The 26729-nt window shown below is 31.8% G+C and overlaps 3 protein-coding genes across 4 annotated transcripts; all 3 read right to left on the reverse strand.

Annotated features, from left to right (window-relative positions):
• Positions 1–558: 558 nt before the first annotated feature.
• On the reverse strand, positions 559–6858 carry JMJD7 (Jumonji domain containing 7). The gene is made up of 10 exons (XM_080162554.1): positions 6723–6858; positions 6262–6317; positions 5843–5928; positions 5430–5519; positions 4883–5027; positions 4310–4450; positions 3757–3855; positions 3176–3271; positions 1929–1997; positions 559–842 (listed from the first exon to the last, which is right to left on the reverse strand). Exons 1-10 carry the CDS (start codon positions 6811–6813, stop codon positions 741–743), a joined length of 975 nt encoding a protein of 324 aa, XP_080018680.1. The 5' UTR covers positions 6814–6858; the 3' UTR covers positions 559–740.
• A 57-nt stretch (positions 6859–6915) lies between these two features.
• LOC145319983 (TAF5-like RNA polymerase II p300/CBP-associated factor-associated factor 65 kDa subunit 5L) lies at positions 6916–15836 on the reverse strand. Of its 2 annotated transcripts, none has more exons than XM_080162406.1 (14): positions 15699–15836; positions 14644–14772; positions 14082–14164; positions 13587–13656; positions 12979–13124; positions 12519–12567; positions 12108–12163; positions 11624–11771; positions 11069–11146; positions 10226–10765; positions 9932–9982; positions 9367–9453; positions 8850–8938; positions 6916–7828 (listed from the first exon to the last, which is right to left on the reverse strand). In XM_080162406.1, the coding sequence occupies exons 1-14, from the start codon at positions 15795–15797 to the stop codon at positions 7636–7638; spliced, it is 1818 nt and encodes a 605-aa protein (XP_080018532.1). In that variant the 5' UTR covers positions 15798–15836; the 3' UTR covers positions 6916–7635. The 2 variants fall into 2 exon arrangements, with proteins under 2 accessions (XP_080018532.1, XP_080018524.1); XM_080162398.1 differs by having other exon boundaries at positions 12519–12570.
• LOC145319974 (uncharacterized) lies at positions 15802–26728 on the reverse strand. Its single transcript, XM_080162386.1, has 20 exons — positions 26611–26728; positions 25924–26299; positions 25272–25345; positions 24593–24702; positions 23971–24047; positions 23499–23595; positions 22934–23032; positions 21758–21813; positions 21477–21522; positions 21102–21201; positions 20553–20622; positions 20259–20327; positions 19831–19932; positions 19423–19498; positions 18592–18705; positions 18094–18159; positions 17545–17643; positions 16928–17083; positions 16406–16483; positions 15802–16134 (listed from the first exon to the last, which is right to left on the reverse strand). The coding sequence occupies exons 1-20, from the start codon at positions 26714–26716 to the stop codon at positions 15886–15888; spliced, it is 2220 nt and encodes a 739-aa protein (XP_080018512.1). The 5' UTR covers positions 26717–26728; the 3' UTR covers positions 15802–15885.
• Between the last annotated feature and the right edge of the window lies 1 nt (position 26729).

Here is a 26729-nt window from a genome sequence, read left to right on the forward strand (position 1 = left end):
AAAGCATCCAACTAGACTTTCTAATTTTTTGCAAGGCTAAATTTTGCTCTATACTCTTTTCTTATATAGAATCCAAACTCACTCTCTCTCTCTCTCTCCTACTTTTATAATCCCTCCGTCTCTCTTACACATTCTCATTCTCTCTCTCTTTCTCTATTTCATTGACACCCACCCACCCACCAAAATACACACACACCCACCACACACACTTACACACAAACACAGGGCATGGCATAAAAGAGAAATATCAAGGTATTACAAAGGTAAGCAAGCAAAGCATTTGCAAATTTTCCCAAGGTTCGAACAATTGCCCGTACATCAATCAAATAAATTTTGAAAGCAGTCAAAAGTTGAGGGGTGAGATTTGGTCTAGGTTTAAATGGGTTATTATGTTATGTTTGGTTTGCTTGTCCTACATTTTAATTATAAAAAATTCTTAGGAAAACGACGGGGACTCAAATGAATGTTGTCTGTGTGATTGTTTTCATAACAGTAAATGAAAAAGTAAATATTAATTACAAAATTAAAAATAGGACCTTCAAATTTTTTTTACACATAACACATTTAATGAATAAGGAAAAATGACAATGTTAAATTAAATTGACTTCAATTATCATGAATACAAGTTTCAATTAAATTCTCATTAATAATAAAAAATTTCATTCAAAAAGATTAGTTTTGTGGTATAAAGCAATCAATTTAATTTAACTTTAATAAAATGAATAATATAAAGTTAATGATTAGGTTAAATTAGCCACTGATTTAACATTTTTTAAGAAATTAAAATAATTATACTTGATATCAAAAGACATATCATACCAGAAGTTTATTGATACACAGCCCTGAAATAAAAACGAGGATGACAATTGCTTCGTGGTATAGACAACAAAATAATATTGAAATGTAGAAAATAAAAAAAATTAAATCAGAAAGGTTAGTAATTGTAGGGGTAGGTCTATGGACACTAAAACGTACTACAAGTTAAAAAGTACAAAGTTCTCACTTATTTTCAAATGTGCAAATATTAAAAATAAGAAAGTAGGGAAATATTGATTCCTATTCTATTTATCTACCTATTTATCCCTGTGTAAAACAAACAAAAAATATATAAAAATGTTCGTGAAAACTTAAAGATACAAATTATAGATGGAAAAGATTGGCAACTGCAAGTTTTCAAGATTGGATAAAAGTACCCAAAGGTCAATGAGAAAGTGTATATGAAACTTTGGGCACCAGTATAGTTTACAATCCAATGTCCCCCTTCTCTATCTGCCCATTATTAATGTTGTTATTGTTGTTTACAATTATCTATCTATCTAACCCTGATTCTGTTTTTCCAAGGTAAAAATCTTTGTTTTATAATAAGATAATGCAACACTTTGTCAATTATCCTCATTTTACCTTATATAAGCCCATGAATATTTTATGTTTCATAAATTAATAATTATGTATTCTTACTATACAACCAAAACAACATAGATTTAAAAATATTAAGACTAATGACTTGGTAGATACAAAATGTCTAGATATTACCTGACAAACAAACCTTGCTTATTTAGTTTATAGGATATGAGATTGTTGAGAAAAAAATAACTAATTACATGGTAGCTTCAAAATGTCTAGAACTTATTATACAACAAGACACACTAACAGACAACCTACTGAATTAATATGCAGTAAAAATGTTAGGATATTGTCGGTTTCGTGACTTCGCATCTTAAGGGGCTTTTCATTGTATTTTCAGAGTAGCTTTTGATAAGTTATTTTAAGTTAGGTAAATATTAATGATTGGTTAGGCAATTGGCCCCACAGGGTTAGAGCCCCCCGCAGGGGCTAGAAATAGGAGAAAAGCTACTGTGAAAATACGACAAAATGCCCATTAAGAGGCGATGTCACGATACCAACAATACCCACATGTTACTACTTACATGAGATTGTTGTAAATGATGGAACCAAAGACTTGGTAGATACAAAATTTCCCCAGCACTCACTTTCACCTAGTTAATAGATGTCTTTTACTAGCAGCTTCGCCCTTAGCCTTAGGGCATTTGCCTCATAAGGGAAAATGGATAGAAAATAGCCAAAAGCCTTTCTAAGACACGCATGAAGCTCCTATGAAAAGCATGATCACCTAATCGGACCCTCTATTCTCGAGATATTTTGCTTTAAACAAAAAAATATTGTATATTAATCATAAGCGTGCGTAAGGAGGTTGTAGTTGGGCGTCAATACTCCCATTGAAATTGAAATTGGGAAGGGTTTCCTGGTCTTTACTTTACCTCCTCTAGAAATACACCCCATGAAAAAAAACTCTATGCACACCACTAAAGAGTATAAAATGATAATAAGGATGACTTGACACTTTGGACTAAAGTAACCCTATACTCCATTGATAAAGTTTGCCTTTAAAGACGTTTTAAAGGAGGGTGCAGTACGCACCCGCTGACGAAAATGAGGGGAGTAGACAATCATCAGTAGCCAAAATTTTCAGAGTAATGTAAACATCTCCCTATCCCATTTTAATTACATAGATAATATCCCCCCCCCTTCTATCTGTAACATGAAAAATAATAAATATTATCATCGTATTACAGCCAGCTTTTCGCGGATAGTAAAATGATTAATTTCAGTTTTGTTGGCCTCAAGGATCCAAAAGCTCAGCCCAACAAAACTATTATTGATTTTCTAATCTTAACTTTATTATTAGTAAAAATTGTCTATATACGATACGATACATGATATTTCAGTATGGCTGAGAACCGGTTATTGCATCAAACACATCCTACTGGAAATATTTTCCCCGTGTCGCATCGAGATTGATTAGAACCGGTTTTCAGCCATTCTGAAAAATTATGTCTAGCATCGTATTATATCCAGTTTTTTACGAATATAAAAATGCATGGACTGCTATTCAGGCAATTAATTCCATTTGAAATTGCCGAAAATTAAATATTTTGTTGGAGTAAAACTCGTTTTTGGTTTAACTGAAAGGGAAGTGGGTAAGAAGGGGGAGAAAAAAGGAAGGAGAATGAGGGGAAATTTTCACTTAGAATTGTTTGTCAGAATCACATTCCCCTTTCCCTGATAAAAATGTAAAATCATAAGATTAAAACCATTTTTTTTTAAATCCGCGGAAAGCTCTTCATAATACGATGCGAGAAGTAACTATTCTAACCTGTATTTTTGTAGTATTAGCATAGTTAGGATAGTTGATTAGATCAGGATTTAAAGGATCAACACAAATCCAAGGCACGTCCGGACCAGGTAAATCCTGCAACATATTGCTTTTCAAACTAAACTTTTTTTCTTCTGTATTTTTTTAAATTTTCAATTAGGGGTAACAATCTTACACTATGGGGTGAAGCTAATAACAGTTAAAAAGAAAAATGCAATATATTGTTTTTTTCTTTAATAAATAGCAAAACTCAAACAAAATATCTAATAAAAAATGAGTAGTCAAATCATACTTTTTTCGCATATTGAATTTTTCCCCCTTGTTTTACACACAAAAAAATTAAAATTGTTTAAAAACAACAATAATACCTAAGATTTACTAAAAAAATTTTGAATGAAAATAAAATTACTGTTCTTCCGAGTACAAACTACAAACCCAATAGAAAATCTAGAAATTATTTTCTAAAACTGAAAAGAAAATCAAAAAGAGTAGAAGATACAAATAACGAGAAGGGATGAAATTGAAAGAGATGTAAAAACTATATGCCTTTTATCGAAATGCTTACAAACTTTAAAAGTCACCTGAATATCAAAGCCACTGTCACTATACTTGTATACTGCAGGTTTATAGTTTCTGTATGGTATCCAAGGCAAATCTGTAGGAGGATGTAATGTGATTATCTGAACATAAAAAACATTTACTTATTTAGGTACAATGTCTGTAGTAGACAAATTAATGTAATTTCATCATAAGATCAGAAAAAATAGAAAATATTGCGTAAAAAATCAAATTCTTCTTTTTAATTGTTGACAAAAAGTAGATTCAAGAAAAATAAGTAAACATCATCTTTAAATCAAAATATTACAAAACATGAAGCAGTATAGTTAAACTATCACAGTAAAACATTTGAGGGGGAAGGTGTTAAATAACTGTATGTTTCTTTCCCGAGAAACCTGTGCAGAATTTCCATTGGGTCTTTGAAAATCCACCAATAGCGTCGTAAATATTAACATAGACAAGTCGCTAGAAAAAAAACAGAAAGCAATTGGATAGCAGGCGAAAAAGATCCCCAACAGGGGATCCAGGTAGTTGTCTGGTTATACATCTATACTATAGATTTATTGTTCAACTTACTTTATGTCCGCGGGCCACACAGTAAATATTTTCATATGGATCTTTATGCATTGAAGTGACCGCCCGCTGGTCTCCCATCCAGAAGTTGACCGCGTCAGGTGACTGGTCAAAGGCTTCTCTGGCCCAATCTAATTCAGGAACCTGATAAATATATTTGATTTTTTAATAATAATTCTCTTGTTGTTATATTTTCATTTTTATTGATTTTTTTCTTTAGTATCTAGGGGACATGTATAAGATCTTAGAAGGGGAAGGGGTAGAAAATAGCTTAAAACCAACCCAAAACTTATGGAAATTTTCCTAAAAATGAAGAACTCAACCGGTTCTATGTTTATCTAGATATTATGGACAAACAAATAAAATCTTACTACTTTATACAAACAGTATAAAACTTTTCTTCAACAATAGTTCATTGGAAATACATGTCACATTTTTCTGTAACAGTACAACCTTACCTAGTGTATTCAGTAAGTTATACTTAACAACAATAATTGGGTTACAAAACGAACAGTAGTTGGTATTAGAGCATAATACTTGTAGAAAAACTGTGCTACTAAAATTTAAAAACCTAACCTGTTGTAAAAGTTCAGAAAATTCTTCAGTTAAATTAGAATTCTGTTTTTGAATATAATAAATCCCGCCAGGATCTTTCTCTGGATTTTCAATAATATCAAGAAAATCTCCGAACTTTATATTTCTTTCTTCTGGCATTACAAATCTTTCTTTGACAAATGCTCTCATTAAAATTGATTTTTAATTTTTTTCTTGAAATCCTTAACTTCTAATCAATACTTGAGTATAAGTTCGTCTAATACATTTATTAAGGCAAGAGTACTTAAAAGACAGTTTTTAGTACAACTTTCGGATCATTGAAAGAAAACGAAGAAGAGGTTATCGTAGTATTTTCACAGTAGCTTTTGATAAGTTATTTTAGGTTAGGTAAAAATTAATGATTGCCCCGTAGGATTAGGAAATTGGTTCCGCAGGGTTACTACCCCCCGTAGGGGCTAGAAATAGGAGAAAAGCTACTGTGAAAATACGACGAAACCCGATACTTCGTTGTCTTTCAATGATCCCAACTTTTATAATTTATATTATACCAAAAAAAGAGCAAACATTCCTATCATTAACAGGGCTATCAGCATAACCATTGGGAGTCACCGCTACCGTCACTGATTTATCTTGGAAATGGTCACGAAAATATGAATTCTCCTGTATTTGTCAACATTTAAATATCATTACTAGCATAAATTATAGAAAGTAAACTACATTTCAGTTTTAAAAAGAAAAATAAAAGATTCTTTTCCTTTGGGGGGGGGGGGGCCGGGGGGGGGGTTCTAAGGGCGATATCTTTTAGGTGGACAGAGATACCCTTCCCCAAAATAGTTATAAACCTATGTGCTACAATATAATAGAGAACCATATCGGTTCAGCGGTTTAAAATAATCCTATGGAAAACACACAAACAGAGATCCTGTTACTTTTATATAAGGATTATTAGTTAAATCTTAATTTTATAATGATATCTAACATTCCTGCCAAAGTTGCAAGGCCTGCCAATGTTTTAAACCATTCCGGATTAAAACTGGTCGATTCCAACTAACATAATCACGATAAAACTGAAATAAAATCATTATTGTTTAGGTATGTTTTTTGGTAATAAAAAAAACAATCTTTAAAAACTTAGGTAGAAGAGCAATTTAATATTAAGAAAGGCTTTCAGTATAAGAAAAGAATTAGTGGCTATAGGTAATTAAAATTAATTTGTTGAGGATCACATTAGGGACCTAAAGAGATAAGAAGATAGCCGATAAAATTAGTGGTTGAAACGTTTGAACACTCAACTCAATGAAGCAAGCAACCAATTAAAATACACTTTGGGATTAGTGTAATAAACAGCCCATTGTCCCCCTCTCTCTTGGTTCATACAATTTGTTAAAAATGCACAATACCTGTAAAGGAGTAGGTGGTGTTTCTAAAACAGGTACTGTTCTACTTAGGTACAGTTCTAAATTAATAAAATCTTTTTAATCTAATGAATTATTTGAAATATTGGGTAGTTTAGGAATCTTTATTTTAAATGCAAGAAAATTATGAAATGGACAAACAGAGAAAGTGAATTATAGAGCAGATTTTCAGTTCTCATAACAATGAAAGAAAAAAATAATAAGCAAAATTTTCAAGAAAATCACGAAACCTTAAAAAATATTTACATCTTTTGAAGCATGACCGACAACACACGGATACAACAATGAACATATTTGATATGCATATGTCACAGAATTCTTCATAACATATTTCAGCTGTCTATCTTTAATAACAGCCGAGAAAATCACATTTCCCCCCAAAGCGTTACCGACCGACTGAAAGAGACAGAGAGTCATAGAGTAGCCTCGTCATTAAAAATACTTACGTCGAGCTTCAGTTGATAAAAGTTTGAAACATTCCTCTAAATTCTTTGGGGGAATTTCTTCCAAGTCCTCCGTGTCTGATATCTCAGACATTTTTATTCTATTTCTGGAAGTAGAGTTTTAACTTAGTACAGGTACAAGGGAACAAATATTTAGTCTACAAAATAAATTAAATATTATCACACAACATATTCATTTTAATTTACTAACTTGACTTACATTATTCTAAAAAGGGAATTTTTCATAATATGGACAAATGTGTTTGAATTAAACAGAGAGCCAAGCTTTTTAAATTGGAATGTGGCCAGTTAAGGACATGGCTCCTGAAAAATAAAAATAAATTGTCTTCAAATTTTCCACCAATAAAAAAAATCTTTGTGAAACATAAAATTGTATTAACTTTTTTCTGTATCTTACTGTGCAGTGCAATATCATGTTTTTATTGATATCTAAAAAAGATTCGATATATTAATCTGAACATTTGACTTATTTTCATTGTGAAGAATTTATGAAGGCAAAATAGTTTTTTTATCATAAGCCATATCCCTCTCTCTTGAAGCTTAGGTAAGGTTAATAACTCTTACAATAATTGAAATTATGACGTATCCTTTATTTACAATAACGAGCATAATAAAATGAGGTATTCTATTGGTATAAGTTTGATTTCTTTTATATAAATAAGAAAATTAGATCAGCTGGATTACTGCTTTAGAAAATGAGTTTAATTAACATAATAATTATAATGAGCAAACTAAAATTTTCTGATCGTTCATAAATTTCACACAAAAACATGTTTTTTTTTATATAAAGATTTACATAGAAATAAATGAGCCACGCCTCCTTAAAGATTTACAAACTAATGAATTTTCAATTAAGACAACACATATGTTTATCCTCTTGCGCCTCTGACTTATGCTAGCTTTGTTGTTGTGTCTTTATGTTGGTGACAGGAGTCATCATACTCTCCATGGAGTTTATCATCTGAGCAGAAGTAGTCCTGGTGATGCCTATGAGTGTGTTCATAGAGGTCATATTGAGGCCCAGTATGGTACCAGGAAATGTGTACGTTTCACGTAACTCACTGTCTCCTAACTTTACATCCCAAATCCTAAAATTAAAAATAGTGTTATGGAAATTTCTTCCTTAAACGTGAAGAAAGGTATTATTTTAAGTAGTGAAGCAACAAGGATTATTAAGTAAGAATATCCGTATATTACAGTAACGAAATACAAACTAATAGCAATTTCTTCAATTTGAATTAGATCAAGATGAAGCAAATGCGAAGTTATGTGCATATAACTTTAGCTTGAAGTAATGAAAGTCATGATTTTGAAATGCAATGATATTTTTTTCTTCAAGTTTTGCTTCCCTTAAGCAATGAGCATAATAAAAAAAGCTTCTATATTAATTTATGGTAGTAACAACAGATTTATTACCCTAGATGGTCAATCAAACACTAATACATCAAATGGAATTTCCAACAGACGAAGATTTAAACAATATAATGTTTGGATTGTTCCTACGGTTAGTTCCTAGTGGTCCAATTATAGGATTGGGAATCTAGACTTCCTATATTTATTGTTGTACCTTATTGTTCCTATTGGTCCAATTATGGGATTGGGGATCAAGAATTTCTATATTTATTGTTGTACCTTATTGTTCCTACGCTGTGTTCCTATTGGTCCAATTATGGGATTGGGGATCTAGAATTTCTATATTTTTTTTACAACTTATCGTTCCTACGGTGTGTTCCTATTGGTCCAATTATGGAATTGGGGATCTAGAATTCCTATATTTATTGTTGTACCTTATTGTTCCTACACTGTGTTCCTATTGGTCCAATTATTGGAGTGGGGATTGGATATAGACTTTCTATGTTTATTGTTGTACCTTATTGGTCCTACGCTGTGTTTCTATTGGTCCAATTATGGGATTGGGGATCTAGACTTCCTATATTTATTGTTGTACCTTATTGTTCCTACACTGTGTTCCTATTGGTCCAATTATTGGAGTGGGGATTGGATATAGACTTTCTATGTTTATTGTTGTACCTTATTGGTCCTACGCTGTGTTCCTATTGGTCCAATTATTGGATTGGGGATCTAGACTTCCTATATTTATTGTTGTACCTGATTGTATTGTCTAAACCCGCACTGCACAGAAGCCTGGAATCTCCCCACACAAGATTTGTTACTCTATCTGTATGACCCTTCAGTTCCTAACAAAATAAAAATAGAATATATTTGAAAATATAACGGCATGCAGTTTTCTGTCTTTTGATATATACAACTTTTAAAAAATATAGATATTATTTATTATAATAATATGCTTATTGCTTATCTCAATTTCAAATGATCAATCTTGCCCAAAACTTTTACTTATAAATGAAAAAGGTTAAATAATCGAGTGCTTTATGCATGATTGCATTTATATATATGTTAAGATTTTCAAAATTTTAATTTCGTTGCTCCAATTACCTAAAGTAAATGATTTTGAAGAGATAAATATATATTGAAAATTCATGAATCACTAGGTTTTATACCTAAACTTGTTAAACTTCCATTATTTATTTGTCTTTAAAAAAATAATAACTTAAAATCATAAGTACTACCATGTTGAAAGAAACTCGACATTTCTAATTTTTACCTTAATTATTTTACACTGAGCCAGGTCCCAAATTCTGATTTTCTTATCCTCTCCAGTAGTTGCCGCTATTGACCCGCAAGGAGAAACCTACAATAATCAAATACAAATAAATGCCGCTATTGACCCACAAGGAGAAATCTACAATAATCCAATCTCAAATTTTTTTTCGATGCCAAAGAACTATATGATAAAAAATTGACAGTTAGTAAATGTGTGTAATTGTATATTGTATAGTTATACTCTCTTCTTATGATAATAAAACTTTATCTAAAATTGTTTACGTTGAAAAGTTTAAAAATACTATTGGATGACATAACCCAATAAAGAATCTCCAAAGTTTTTAAGCCAGCCAATGTCATAAAGAGATTAGATATAAAACTTTAGGGTCCAGTATAATTTGCAGTCCAACTTCTCCTCCCTTTCTGATTAAAGTACAATTTACACAGGAAAGTTATATATTACTAATTTTGCAAGCTTACATTAAATGATTTTTTTTATTTGGTTGAAGAAGTGAACACCAGATGCCTTTTTTTCAAAAAGTCACAAAATGGTCTCTTATTTTTACCTTTACATCCGACACTACTCCCTTGTGACCAGTGAACGTTCGAACACATTTCTAAGCAAGATACTTGTATAATTTCCATAACATAATGGAAACAGCGGTTTCCCTCAAAGTGCCAGTGGAGCAAAGAAACCCTCCCCCTTGTTTTAGAATAAATATTAAGGGAAAGGAGGTTAACAGATATTCCAAAAATAAACATTAATGAGGCCAAAAAATTCTAGGTTAAGAGGTAATGGAATGATTAGTGTTTAATTCACTAAACTACTTAAAGTAAGAAAACTATCCAAGTATCCATTCCTGATCTGAGCTAGTCCACATTCTAACAGTCCTATCACAGCTGCCAGTCAGCACGTACGCACCGTTGGGATGAAAAGTAATACAATCCACATCTCCCTCGTGACCTACAAACACCCGCAGTGGATGAGGTATGTCTGGCTGCCACAGCCGGGCTGTTTTATCCATACTACCAGTGGCAAATGTTATGCCGATGGTGTCACTAGCCACACACCATATTGGATACAAATGGCCGTGATAAGCAGCCAAACCAGCGCCGTTACTTTTATCCCACAGTCGCACAGTTGAATCTTCACTAACTGATACTATTAACTTATCATCGGGCAAGAAAATCGTGTCGTAAACAGATCCCGAGTGACCGCGCAAATACCGCGCGACACCGTTTCCAACATCTTTAACTGTCGCGGACGTCCGAAGTTGCTGATATGCGGCAGCGTTTGTATCACTAGTAAATGTTTCACTGTCACATCCCAGTTTTACAGTTGAGGAAGTATAATCCAGGAAGACAGGTTCCTCGGAAGGTTGCAGACGCCAGAGACGTACCTAAACAGAATTAAATCAGAATCATAATAATACATATTTTTATTTAAGCTAATATGCGGAAATGGCTAAAAAATACGTGAATATTGTGAGAAACACAGGTGAAATGTTTCTCCCACCTGGCTAATATAACAATATCCCCACCTTATGACTTTACATTATAGGAAACCCATTCAACAGTGTGTGATTTTATAATATCATTGAAAATCAAAGAGATGGTAACATCATGTCCAAAATAAGGTGACATCAATAAATAAAGATGGCTGCATATATATGAATCCAGTTCTATAAATATCCAATTTCTACCTGTCCGTCCTCCCCGCCAGAAACCAGATGGATACCCTGATGGTCAACCTCGCCGCTTAGACACACCTCTTCGGCATTCTATTGCAAAAATAAATCAAATTTGATGAATTGAAAAGATTGAAAATGTGCTCTTCTCTGGTCATCCTCATATAAATTATGATAACACCAAAAAACTCATGAAGAAATATTTCTTAGAATAAAATGGCTGCGTTAGATTTTAGGTGTTCGGTGAATTATCTGACCTATCAAATCACATGTAGGGCATTTCTTTAGTAGACTAACAAGATAGTCATATAATAGATATTAATCGCATCGTATTATAGACAGATTTCCGCAGATATTGTAAAATGAAGTTATAAGATTAAAACCAGTTTTGTCAGACCAAAGGAGCCGAAGGCTCATGTTGACAAAATTTTAGGTATTAATCTTATAATTATTATCTTTTTATTCGTAGAAAATTAATTGTCTATACATGATTTTTCAGTATGGCTGAGAATCAGTTCTAATCCAGCGGACACTAATCGGTTACAAAGCCATTCTTACACAAAAGTGTACCTGCAATCTATACAAGGAAACACTGGGTGCCGCGGGTGATCCATCTCTGATGATCTTCCGTAGGTCCTCGAACCTGTCCACCTCCTCTTTCTCCGCGTCCTCGACGTCCATGCTGTGATCAGACAAGGGCGGGGTCAGCAGACCTGACCTGCAATTAAAAACATTTAGTCTAACTAGGGATCAAGAGGAGAAAGATTTTTATTAAGGAAAGAAATGGGTAAAACCATAAATTTTCAATATCAAGGTTGCGAGAATTAATCTATACCTAATACAAAGTAAAACGATGTCAGTCTGTATGAAGCATAAGATCTCAGTAACTACTGAACCGATTGGGCTCTACTCTAGTCCTGTAATGGTTTTCGGTTATTTTTTTTTTGGGGGGGGACACAACCAATCTTCCTAAAAACTTGGGTTGTCAAAGGTAACCTCCCCTCCCTAGAGGCCTCTAGGGGCGTAGCCGCAATATTTTTATATTGCAACTCACCTGTAATCATGCCTACTACCAGCTCCGAGCCAGTCACCAACCATAACATCAACTTCCTTAATGGCAGTTCTTATAAGGTCATTTTTATATTACAGGATTAATCTAGTAAGAAGATACTTCGGTTGAAAAGAAAGAAAGAGAGAGAGAGAGCGAGGGGGGGGGGTAAAATTCAGAATAGCATTAATCTTAGTTTGATACATACAGGAAGGAAGGCCGGGACATTGGTGGGTAAATTCTACTGGTACACAAAGTAAAATAAAATCGCTTTCCAGTTCCATTGCCTAAAACTTAGGGTACATTTAAAAGTTGATTAAAAAGGCTTTGTCCAAAAATTCAATCAATAATTCATATCCACAGAAGGAGTAATTCGTCGTCCATTGTCTTATCCCTTTAAAGACCTAAAATATATACCTGATTTAAAATGCTGAGGATAAGACTACACTCTGAAGTTTCCAAATATCTACTTACATTGAAAGAATATAAATTTAGCGTTGTAATACTTTAATCTTACTATTTTTTAGAAGCTTATAATACATACTAACAGCTGCGCCCCTGGCTCTGCATTCAAAGGAGTAAGAAGGAGGTGAAAAATAGTCTAAAACGCTTTAAGAATTAAATCTAAAAATTTTACAGCCTTAAACCATCCTGGGACCCATACAAGTAACCCATAAATAGCGAACTTAATCGGTTCAATAGTATATAAAATCTTAAGCTTTAGAAAAAATAAACTTAGTTTATTATAGGATTACATATGTCGTAACTTCTAAATAATTTGACTTATCAGAAATTCATGAATAAATTGACCTAAACTTATCAAAACTACAAATACTTTAGAAAATAATGAAAAGTTATCCAATGATATTCTTAATTCCTATGAAGATGATTATATGTTTGTTTAGTGAGTGTGACACAATATCTGGCAGACACAAAGCTGGCTACAGCAGGACAATGTTCTATCTCCTCAAAACTACTGATCTCTCCCAACTGCTGGATAAATTGCTTAAATTCAGGATTGCCCTAAAAAAAGATATTTTTCTCACCAAAAGCTTTGAATAATGAAGTTAAAAGAACAATAACTTTTATAATAGTACGATAGACATCCAAGTTAAGAGCAGAGGTAGTTAGGAATTAAGTGCAAAACAGTTCAAAACCATTAGGTTTTAAGTGGTTGCAATAATGCATGCAATGAATATAGAATAATTTCTGGCGGTCTGTAACGAAGTATCTCGCATACAGCTAGAACGATTGTTGTACTTTACAGTGAAGCTTCTTATAAAGGGCCAGAGAATTTTTACAACTATTTTGGGGGATGGTACCATACCTGCAACCTTCCGGAAATCGAGATTGGAAAAAAAAACTCCTTCTAAATATTTTTATTAATATCGAAAGTAGAAAGGCAACTTGTTCCACCCTTCCCCCCCCCCCTCACATCAAGTGACCCTAGAGACAGCTAAAAATATAAAGAAACTGTTATCCTACCATAAATGTAGAAAGATGACGGTTATGAAATCTGTGGGCGGCAGCTGGTGCTCCAGGTATTCCAAGCAGTCTACAAAACATTCAAAAGTTAGTGTTTCAAAAGTAAGAGAAAATCAGGAATCTTATTCTTAACATAGGCAATTGGAATATTGTAAAACTTTTTGTCATATTCATAAAAATACTACTTATTGTAATGTAAATATGTGAAAATAATGGATAGAGTAGGTAACTAAACTAACTCTAGTATAAAAAAAAATAACTAGTATTATTATTATATTAGTACCCATATATACAAGTTTACCTGATATAAATATGTAAAAATAATGGATATAGTAACTGAGCTAATTCTGGTATTAAATAATAACTAGTATTATTATATTAGTATCCATATATACAAGTTTACCTGATATAAATATGTAAAAATAATGGATAGAGTAACTAAACTAACTCTAGTAAAAGATAATAACTATTATTATTATATTAGTATTAGTTTACCTGATATAAATATGTGAAAATAAAGGATATAGTAACTGAGCAAGCTCTGGTATAAAATGATCTGCACTGCCCGATATCCAGCTCTGAAAATAAAATTAATTTTATTGTTCATAAATACAATATGTATTTGTCTATAATTGAGTTAATACTCTTAATATTCTGTACCTTAGTAAATAATGCCTACCCAGTATACTACGATAGTTTTTCAAATGTAAATTTTAAAATCCTCATTAATGATATAAAGCGGTGTTTTTCATCTTTTTTCGTACATTTTTAAGTTAGGATAATTCTAATCCTAAAATAGTAGGATAAATAACTTATTTCTACCTCTTACATTACCCCCTCCTTATTTCACTAACTCTTGAGTAGATCTCCTATCTTTTCTTAACCTAAACTAACCTATACTAAAAGAAACACCACTTATTGGGGTTGCGGTTGTCCACTGGCAAAATAGTGGATAGTCTAAGGTGAAGAATACAAGATATATTGTTTAATTCTGGTTGAAAATTACTTTTTTCATCGGGTTTTATGAACATTGCCTAACCCCATACTATTAACCTACCTTAAAATTCATGTACTGCGCCTCAGCACTTTGTTGATCTAAAGTTTCTGAAGGACTATAGGATATTGCATTGCGTAGGGAACACTCTCGGTCTATCACACATTTTAGAGCATGCTCCTCTACTGAGATCTAAAATAATGTTAAATATCCTATTATAAAAATTAGTAAGCATATTTGTCTGTAGCGGAAGATCTCACTAACCACTGAACCGATTTGGCTCTCCTTAAGAGTAAAGCTTCTTATAGGTCCAGGAGGTTTATAACTATTTTTGGGGGAGGGCTTCTCTATCCTTCAAATAAGAAATAACCCATCCCACCCCCCTCCAATAAAAATATTTTTTTCTTTTTCTGTTTAAATCTTAAACTGAATATGGGGGTGGGTTGACTTTTGTCCCCCCCCCCCCACACATTAGGTGCACCTAGAGTATTCTAGAGGCGTAGCTGCTAGTTAAGTATTTAAGTATAAGTATGTTGTCATTTTATCATACGAGTGGTATTCATAAACAACATTAAATAGGCATACTCTTGATATTATTTGCCATTTGACGATATTTTTGTTACGTTAAACTCAACAAAACATGAAGAAAGAGGTAGTTGTCCAAAATCATTGAATTTAGTGAACCACATATTTTTTTGGTTAATGGTTTAAACTATATTTATATCGCATGTAATTGAAAGAAATTCAATTTTCTACCATGTAGTTTTAAAATATCAGGACTGAAATAGTGACTCTTTCATAGACAACTTAGACATTTTTGGATGTTACTCAAATACTATTTATCTTTATTTTAAATATCTTCAGGGCTAACCTATAATATTTATTTCAATTTCTACAAAATCATTTATAGGTTCACTTCTATAAATACCCCCCAACTCGTCAAATTCACTTCGTGCAACTATCCCTTAAGGAGAATTTTAGTATAAAAACCATAAATGTTTCAACAGCTATGCTTTAAGGTGTTTGAATCACGTGCTCAATGCTCATGCTCGCGCATACATAAATATGGACATTTTCATTCAGAGAAGATTAACCTATCCTTGCCTAAACAATCTCACCTGAAGCTTTGGTTGGTGCTGATCAATATTTCTGGCAGTTAAATATTTCTTGATAGAAGCTGTAATAAAATCAGTCTTTGTCTTCTTACTAATTGACATGGCATCTGAAAATTATGTTTTGAAAATGTAAAAAAGCACAAGAAATCATACAAGTAACAGGTTAATAAAGATACAAATCACATTTTTATTAAAATTTCATGCTCTTATGTAAAAAATATCTTGGTAGACATTTAATATTTTGCTGTATTTGATTATTAACATATTCTTTGTAGGTCTCCATAAAATCAGAAGAAATTAATTCAGCATCATTTGGTTCTTTGGTTTGACGACAGAATTGGCTTTCAATCTTGTAAAGCTCATCCGCATCCATAAGGAGAGGCTCGAACCCGAGTTTCCGGCAGATGCGGTAGAATCCGTTTATTCCACCAATGCGAATCTAAAACAGAGAAAAATTATTTATTTCACAATTATATAAAAAAATACCTATTTAATGGCCAAAATTGGATCAAATTTTGTGTATTAATATTTGTTACATAAAAAATCTTATGACCTCTTAGTAAATTAATTATTTTAATAGTAGTAATCAGACGAGTAATGGAAAAACTATTGTAGATATTTCACTCCTTTTCTGTGATAAGATTGCTCCATTATTAAGAATTTACACTTAAATTCCAACTTTATTAATGTAAATGCAAAAATAAAATTACCAACTGACTACTGCTTCTCATATTAGCGAGTCTAACAATGAATATCCAACGGCCTAAACTTGTTTCAGCTTTCTTTGTCTAAAATATAATAAATCACAAATTTAGATAAAATAGAGATAAAATTTCCTAACTTTTTTCATAAATTCAAAGAAAAATGTTGTCAAATCTCCTAATGTTGTTGTACTGTAATGAATGACATGTAAGAACTAGCTATTGAAGGAATATTGTTCAAATACGTTTTACAGCTTTGAAGATTTAAAATGAGAAAGACCAAGAAATTGAATCGCTGGTCGTTTTGCCAAAAAACACGAAACGGGTGGATAATTATGTTTCTCGTATTCATTCGAATCCGATGTATAGGAACCGGTTCTCATCCATACGAAAAAACTATGTCTAGCATCGTATTATATCCAGCTTTCTACGAATATAAAAATGTACAATCATAAGATTAAAACCAGTTTTTTTAGCCTCTAGGTGCCAAGATGCGAGAAATAACTACCTATTATTTTTCTAGATACGTACCTCGGTGGCACAAATATCCTTGAATTCCTCTGGAAGATTTTTTGGATTTCCAAATTCATCCAAAAGCATGACATGACCAATGATACCAAGATGGGGGGCAACCATTGTTTCCTTAATTTTCTCCTTTCCATATATTTCTTGCAAGCAACTCTTAAACTAAAAAGAATAATCATTTCTAGTTTATTTACCTAGAACTGGCACTCGAGAGTAGTTTGGAGAAAGTCTAATTTCATTTTCAACACAAAAAAATTGAGGGGTTTAGTTGACGTTTTGACGTACTTTTCAGTTATGGCCGAGGATTGAACCTTTTATCTTCCTGGATGGCGGACACATTTACACCAGAAAGGGAGGGGACATTGGGCTGTTTATTACACTAGTCCCCAAAGTTTTATATTAACGTTTTCTTATTCGTTGGCTTAACCACTTTGAATTTGACTGGTTGTTTAAAAAAATTAAGAATCCTAACGTTTCAACCACTATTTGTACAGGAGGAGTAATTTGTTTATCATCGTATCATTATTGGGGATGTACATCAACTTATCGGCCATTGTCTTATCCCTTTAGATCCATGCATTTACACTCATACGTACTTGATTGAAAGCAAAAAAGTTTCTTACCATTTTCATAAATAAATATCTTGAATTGTGATTTGAATAATCTTCACTATCTTCATTTTTCTCATTTTCCTCACCATCTAATTCATCTGTTTCATCCACCTTGTCGTAAAAATTGGATCATGGAAAGAAAACGAAGAAGCGGATTTAGTCGTGTTTTTGCAGTAGCTTTTCTCCAATTTCTAGTCTTTTTGGTGGGTTCTAACCCTGCGGAGCCAATTTCCAACTCCGGGGCAGTTATTAACATTTATTTAACCTAAAATAAGCTATCAAAGCTACTGTAAAAATACGACGAAACAAACTACTTCGTTTTCTTTCCATGATCCAGAAAATTAAATGTTTAACCATAAAATAAAATTTTGTGTTTCAAAAAGTTTTAATAAATATTTGTTTACCGACATAATGTCGGATTTCTAAATATAAAAACTGAAATATTTCACAGTTTGACTATGTGGAAATCCGTTATTTGGAATACATATGTTTAATGTAGTATTTGGAATAAAAATTGGTCCAATACACAAACTTAAACGTATAAGATAACAATAAAAATACCTTCTTTTTAATAAATGATTGATAATCCACTAAACCAGGATGAGAACAAAAATGTATCAAATCTTTCTGAAAAAATATGTTCACTTATTTTTTATCAAAAAGCTTTATTATTTTTTTTATAAATATGAAACTAAACTAATGCCACTAGGAAGGTATAGTTTTCTAAATATTCTTGATGTGTCTAAAATATAGTCAGTTTGTTGTTGCTACGCTACTTAAAGAAATAACTATCCTTGTTAAAAAAAAAGATTCTACTATTGAATTTATTATTACTTGGATGTTACACCAAATTTTCATGTTCTCTAATAAGTGAAACTCGCAGCAAAAATAACGATACCGACATCAACCCCCCTTATCCAATCCATTCCCACTAAATAAACGAACTGACCAATACATGAGTTCCATGTTAGCAACCAAAATTGACGACAATTTTTCTCCTGTCATAATATCCACGTATATTCTAAATCCATTATCCTACTGAAAAATAAGATGCATTACCTGTAAATTACCAATATGTTTAGGTCCTGTGTAGCCCGGATGTTCAATATCAATATATCCTTGTAAGGACATGAGTATGCCACCAATAAACTTTTTTTGTCCAGTAGTCGAGAACTGCAAATAAAATTTAGGCTTAACAAGTTTGCTTTTAATAAGACATAGATGACAACTTTGTATGTTTGTTCTTACAAATAATTTTCTAACTTTTTTTTGAGAAAATAAAAAAATAAAAAAACGCCTCTTAAGGGGAATTTCGTAGTATTTTCACAATAACTTTTGATAGGTTATTTTAGGTTATATAAGGTTAGGTGATTGCCCCGCAGGGATAGGCATTTGGCCCCACAGGGTTCTAGCCCTCGAAGGTGCTAGAAATAGGAGAAAAGCTACTGTGAAAATACGAAGAAACGCCTCTTAAGAGGCGTTGTCACGAAAGGGACTTTACCCAAAACTCTTTTTATAAACTGCATGCCAACAAAATTAATTCTACATTTTTAAAAGTCTTTAGGTATTATATTAATAAAGTTAAATAAAAACCTAGTTTTGCTGTTTTCTGAGACAACCATTAGGAGTGTGTGGATCATATGTAATTGTACAAATAGGTAAATCAACTAATAAACCTAAGATGCAATACATAACAAATGGCTTATCGAAAATGCAGCTTTATTCTAATATTTGTATTAAAGGAGGACTTTGATACGAAGTTTACACAAGCAACAAAATAAATGTTTGTTTACTTCATACTCCATCTGGTTCGGATAGAAAACTAGAAAAATCTTGGTTTTTACACTGTAAATTAAATAAATTATCATGAAATGTTGTTTAAAATCATACCTTTAAGTCACGTGCCATTTGTGTTTCACCAGTATAAATGCGATGAAACAGTGTTGAACTGCTCATTAGTAATTTCCTTAAAAAACAATGGATTTACAATATAAGTGGATATTATGACAGGAAAATATTATTAAAGGGGACTATCCACGAACGAGAGCAAGTGATTCTAAGCACCTTTTAATTTTAATTTAGGTAGCTTACATGGACAAGGACATCAGTTCGTTCATCCAGTAGGAGAGGAGGGGATGGGGTGTATTGTTAATTTAGCCTGCTATAAGTTTCACTTTATTCGAGAACATGATAATCTGGTGTAAGATCCAAGTGATAATAAATCCATTAAAAAAAATACTCATTCGCATTATATTAAACTAAATCTTATAAGTAAAAATAATATATGAAATAACTTACAAAGTTTGATTATTTGTTATTCTGAGTAGAATGAGACAAAAATGGAACATAACCATATCTATGATTTGAAGACGCTCTGGCGATTCTTTTAACAGCTGATCTCTACAAAAAAAAATAATTCGAACTAGGTAATAAAAAATTGAAATGTTTTCTAAATTCTACTATTATCACATGATCCATTAATGAACAAAATATGCTAGATTCCAAAGAGCTTAAGGAATAATACAATAACTTAATATCAACATCCCCTAAAATGATTAATAAAATAACCATACATTAAGATTTAATTATTGGTTGGAAAGTTTTGACCAACCAATCATGATTTTAAAAAAGTATTTGTATTTTCAGGCAACGAACTTAAAACTTTGGTTATCAGTTTAATTTACAGAACTTTATACTTCAAAGGTGTATTCTTTAAATTACTATACCTTATTCTAATTAAAAGTAATCTTCCCTCTGGAGAATCTTTATGAAATGCAAGCATAAAAGCCAAGTTCCTGAAACATATTGAATATTAATTGTAATCATTGAAAATTATTTTTATTTACATAGAGATTTGATGTTGTTAACAAAACAAGGATTGATTTTGTTAGTTTGTGCCATTACTATTAGTTAATCGTTTTTGTTTACCAGGCAGAGTCTACCTTATAAAGAACTTTTACGAGGTGATTTAAGCACATATCCTAGTTAATTAATAGCTGCACTACTAATAAATAATATACCCCAGATGATTGTTTGACATGGATAGCAAATCTTCATCTTTCGCTTGTAGTCCTTTCTTTACAATTACATCTAAAAATAGGATCAAGATTTATTGTACTAAACTCCTATTAAGAAAACAACGTGTTGAAATTTCCATTTTTAAAAACTTCTTAAAGGGGTAGTTGCACGAAATGCATTTAAACTTGAATTTAGTGAACTGCATTTTTTTCTGTGCAATGGTTTAAACTACATTTTTAGGGCATATATTTAAAAGAATTTCAATTTTCAGCTTAAAAGATACTAATAATCAAACAATTAACGCATAGAATAGCAAAGACACATGAACTTTAATATTTATACTTATAGAGAAGCTTTAAAATATTTTTTAAACTGCAAAATAAGTAATTATTCTAAAGTTTATAACAACCCTACTACTTTATTTATGATTTTCTATTTTTTGACGATATGAAGTACAGATCTTCGTTTCAAAAAAGGGCTGCTTCCATATAAAAGTCGAATCAAAAGACGTTGTTATATCAGATGTAATTGTCTAAGTAAAGGAAACTGACCTATTAGTATATGATCCACAGAGTTGTGTCTTAAAATTCTAGCTGAGGTACTGGCAACTGCTATTAAAGCTTCAATCCCAAGCTTCTCATACACTTTACTCTGAATATAGAATAGGCGATCATATGGGGGATGTGGGAAGATGTAACATTCTGACTCTTTTTCCAGTAAGAGTGAACCCCACACTATAAACATCAATTAAATTTTTTTTTTATCTTTTTTGGGAAAAGGGGTAAAGTGCGAAAGGTATTGGGGGGGGGGGGGGGGGGTTAAAATATTTTTCGACCCACCCGGCCTAAATTTTCCAAAACATAGTAATGCTGAGCTAAAAGTGAAATAAAAAAAATATTCAGGTATAATATTTCATGAAAATATACCTCAAATATTTTTTGCTGAAGTCTAAAACAATTTTCCATAATATTTCTAAAAAAAATAATAGATGATTTATATACCTACATACTATTTTGTTTGCTTTTCAAATATATTTTTACGGAATTTCTATTTTTTTCTATTTCAAAAAATATCCAGAATAAACGGTAGGAAATTCTAATAAATAAGTTCTTTTTCACAATCAATACTTTAATTTGACAATCAAATTAAGAGTATAGTAATTTTTCCTAAGGTGTTTTGTCCCACAAATCAATTAAGTAAATCTTACGTGGCTTGGCTGACGGATAGAAATTGATAAACAGTCTCTAAAATGTCATCATTTACCTAGCAAAAAAAAATCAATCAAGAGGGTGAGCAAAAAAAATGCGTAGATTTTTAAAATTCAAATTGCGCGGTTGTGTTAATAGCAGAAAAATGTTACGCATACCATTAGAACCGATAAGAAGTCTATTTTTATTTTGGAAATATAAGAACGATTCCTCTGCTACGTATAGTTAAGGAGCTACATGTTAAAATGTCCCAACTGACTTAAAACTTGACTTGCGAGTAAATTTTGGGACATTTTACCACCTAGCTCCTAGATTATTTGTAGCACAGGAACCGTTCTTATATTTCCAAAAAAATACAGTTCATAGCGGTTCTAACGGCATGCGTAACATTTTTTTACCATTAACACAAGCCGCGCAATTTGAATTTAAAAAATGTACGCACGTCTTTTTGCAAGAATTATTGTCTAATATTTACTAATATACTCGCAAGTCAAGTTTTAAGTCAGTTGGGACATTTTAACACGTAGCTCCCTAACTATACGTAGCAGAGGAATCGTTCTTATATTTTCAAAAAAATAGACTTCTTATCGGTTCTAATGGGATGTGTAACATTTTTCTACTATTAACACAAGCCGCGCAATTTGAATTTTTAAAATCTACGCATTTTTTTGCTCACCCTTTAGTATTACAAAAATATAAACTTTTCTTTAAAACATCCCCGATCCAATTAAATTTTGAAGATTTTCAAATTTTTAATCAAAGAGTGTCATTTTTTTCGCATAATTTCGTAAAGTTGAGTGCAAGCTTCCAAGTTATGCGGAGCCGGAGCCGACAAATATTTTGCTGGAGCCAAAGCCGTTATTTTCGTTAAATAACAGCTACGGGTTAGCTAAAAAAAGAGAGATATTTTATTGATTACAATTTGGTAACTCTGTTGTGTCGTGTTCAAATGCCCTTTTTAAGTTTTTCAAGTCCAATTTTTTCAAATAGGATTGAATTTTTAAAACTTTCAAATGTCAAAAATAGACTAAAAATTTTTTGTCGAGTTTTTCTTGATTTTAGGTCGGAGCCGGAGCCAAATCAGGAGCCGCACCAAAAATCAAACGGCTCCCCATCCCTAGTTATTATTATTTGATAATGCGTAATTAAATACACACCCAAATTTCCCGTCTTACCTCGTGTATATTTTGAACAAGTTTTTCGCATATCAGCTGTTTGATTTTAAATTCAACTGGATGGTCATGACTTCCAAAGATTTTCTTTTTTACCATAACCTATATTAGACAAACATAAACTTACTTATATTAAAATCTTGACAAAAAATGTTATTAATGACTGCGAAATTTATTATTTAATATAGGTATATGTAGTTTAAATTTTTCCTGCTATAGTTATGAAATTTAAAACAAATGTTTTATTTTATCAATTCAAACACTAAATGACCAAAAATCAATAACCAATTACTGCAAGCTTATGTTAATCTTTAAGATAGATTCAAATCTTTACTCATACTAAATACTTAACTGCCTCTACACTACAGTCTACATATATTAACATACAGAAGGGTTAGATTATCCTACAACCAACTTAAAGTTTGGTGCTATTCCCAGAAGAAAGCAATAAAAATAAGATCCAAAAGTGGCATAAATACTGCCCGAGATCAGTCCAAAAGGTCTTTAAAAACAAACACACAGACATCGAACTACTTTGGTATATGGAACATTTTGAAAACAATCAAACCTTTGTAACATCATTTATTTCTTCTAGGTTCATTTCTTCGATGAGATCGAGAAATTTGAAGGTACAATAGTAGAAATGGAATTTTTCTGTCAGCTTACTGAAAAGCAATAAATATTTGTTAAAATACTAGGCAACATTTTCTAATAGAACGACCATTGTCCTAACTATGCAAGGTAATATGTTAGCCTAAGCATGTCCTCAAATCATATTAGTATCAGCTTTGGTACAAAAAGTTTTCAAGTAACATCTGCCGATTGATGAAGGTTGGGTAAAGAATTAAAATAGAGATGGGAGGGGGGCGGATGTGACACTTATTGAGAGCAAAACTAAAAGTCAAAGGAATCCAACTAAAAAAAAGTTACAACACTGAAATTTGGCATGGCAGTTGCTATAAAGAGGTAAAATGTGGAACTGTGAAGAAACGGCGCAGAATGGATAAATTATACAATATTAACTTATTTAATTAGCTTTCCTGTGACCAACATGTCTCATAAATCTAATGAAAGTTTCTTTGTTCATTTTCTTTTTGTACTTAGTTTTGGACTTACTCTAATAACACAAAAAAAACTTGTACTACAACAAAACGTATGCTTCTATTCATAGATAAGGTGTAAAAGGTTGCAAATAACCCCCTAAAAATATTAAAATTTTGTATGCCTTCCTTCCCCTTTTCTACCCCCTTAAGGCTTTACACTATCTTGAAAAAATCCTGTGCACGCCAATGGGTCTATTTAAATTGAATTATGATTCGACAGGGAAGATTGCAACAACATTAGTAAAGCTTTTAAAACGTATTTTCGCAATATTAATTAACAGTTTTATTGGCGCACAAATGTCGTCAAACTTTCATGCTTATTTTAAAAGTTTTCCTTATCCTATTATATAAAGTAGTAAGCGTTTTTTGTCTGTCCCGAAGGATCTCGCTAACCGCTGAACCGATATGGTTCTCCTTTAAAATGAAGCTTCTTGTATGTCCAGAGAAGGTTTTAAACTTTTTTTGGGGAGGGTGTCTTCACCCCCTCCCCCCTATTTAAAAAAAAGGAAAAAGGAAGATAGTAAAGTTTTAAAAAATGTATTTACAAGTTTGTTCCTGCCTCTGAATTACCAAGTCTGTTTACAGCCCTGCTTACAAACCCCATCCAGATATTTCTACTGTTAGCATAATCTATCTTCTGCCAAATATCACACAAATCCAAAACAGTTTCTATAAAAAAATTGTTTAAAGAAAAAAGTATAACTGTAAAACAAAAAGAAAGGTCCTTTGATAATATTAAACTTAATTATGGATAATACATACCTAGCTAAAATATTATTTAGGAAGTGTGTATTGTATACAAACCTAACTTAAGGTTTCCACGAGGCAATATTAATTTGATTTACCAAAAAAGAATTATTTGTTTTCATTTATATTCAAAGGTATGAAGACGCATCTATTATTACTAAAAATAATTTTCACTTTATTAATAACACATTAATATCCTATATCCTATTACAAAAAGTAGTAAGGTTTTTTATTTGTAGCTTAAGATTTCGATAACTACTGAACTGATTAGGTTTTCCAATTTAGGGTGGCTTCACATAGGTCTTGGGATGGTTTCAGGTTATTTAATTTTTAAGGTTTAAGTCGTGGAATGGTTTTAGGCTATTTTTCTACCCCTATGAATACAAAGCCCCTAAATACTAGGGGCGCAGCTGCTAATATCTTTAAATTGCTTTATCCTATCCTAAAATATAACAATAATAACACTATAACAAAAACATTAATATAATGACCTATATTAGAATGATTTAAAGGAATATGGAAGTCTGGTCCACTCGCTTCTTTATTTCTTCTCAGATACTCAATTCTAAACAAATTTTTATCATACAATTATATCTAATGCAGGCGCAGTTGGAAATAAAAAATATAATTTTTAGGCACTTTCCCCTATATATTGCATGGACCACTAACAAACTTTTTAAACAAGATTATTATCTATTATGTCTATTTAAATTGAAAAAATAAGATACTGAAACTGCAATTTCGCGTTAGGACTTGCAAACCCCATACTACATAAAATGGCCAATAAACGCAAAATTACATATAGACAGATATACATCCTCCTACTTTAGCAGATAGATATTTAATTTCAATATAGAGCGAATGGAAATTATTCAATAATGCTTTTAGTTACAGACAGACAAACCGTATATGAATGGAGAGGTGATTTCGGTGGTCCAATAACGGGTATGAGTGAAAGAACCCATATACATTTCTTGGAGAAGGAAGAAAACGGAAAAAGGTAAATAAAGAGTAGAAAAAAATATAACAATGATATCAAATGAACAAACATAACCGAGAAGTTTCGCGTTTACAAAAAAAATGCAAGGGTTAACCTGCTTTTACAAAATAAGTAGGTAACATCATCTTATTCTAAAACTTTACCTCATTAAATCATGCAATTCAGAAATAATAAAATCCGTCTTGTTTGGAACGTTATGTGTAGGTGTATAACGGAATATAACTGCTTCTTGCCAACAGGTGAGAGCCTCCAGGCTGACTTTCAGTTCATCAAAGTTTAGGCTTTCTATATTTCTCTTATATTCATCTAGAATTGTGACTAGTCTATCATCCTGGTTGGGATTTAAACCAGTTTCACTATGATTGTAATATTTCTCTGTTAGTGCTATGAAATCTTTGACAAGTTTAGCATTGGGAGTTATACTTTCTTTTTGTGATAAACTTTTCTTATATTCATTGATTCTTGTCAAATATACAGGATTTGATTTCATTGGTTCACGTGAGTCCTCATAAAGTGATTCTAAAACAGAATAATATTGTTTTCAGCTTTTTAAAAAGTTTTTTTAAAAACATTTGAAGAATTTTTTTTTTAATGTTTATTTTGGGTTAGGTTAAGTAAGGAGTTCTTCATAGAATTAAAGCCTACAATAGGGCTAAGAACATTAATTTAATGCAAACAATACAGACACACCAGGGTTGTGCAAATAAAGTGTTAATTGTCTAAAAGCTTCACGCAGCAAACATGTAAAATTGCAGAATAAATACAAATGATCCAAATGACTCGATTATCAAGTATTCACTATTCATAGTCATTTTAACATAAATTCATACCATTTTCTAACTGAGTCATGGACCTGGAAATAACCATTCTGGCCTCCATGAATTCAGAGCCAAATCTTGTCACGACTGGCGAGACAAAACTTCGTAATCTGTGCATTTTCAATTTTTTC

Source organism: Acartia tonsa, chromosome 1 (genome assembly GCF_053477335.1).
Source record: "Acartia tonsa isolate MP-2025a chromosome 1, ASM5347733v1, whole genome shotgun sequence".
In the NCBI taxonomy this organism is placed as follows: Eukaryota; Metazoa; Arthropoda; class Copepoda; order Calanoida; family Acartiidae; genus Acartia; species Acartia tonsa.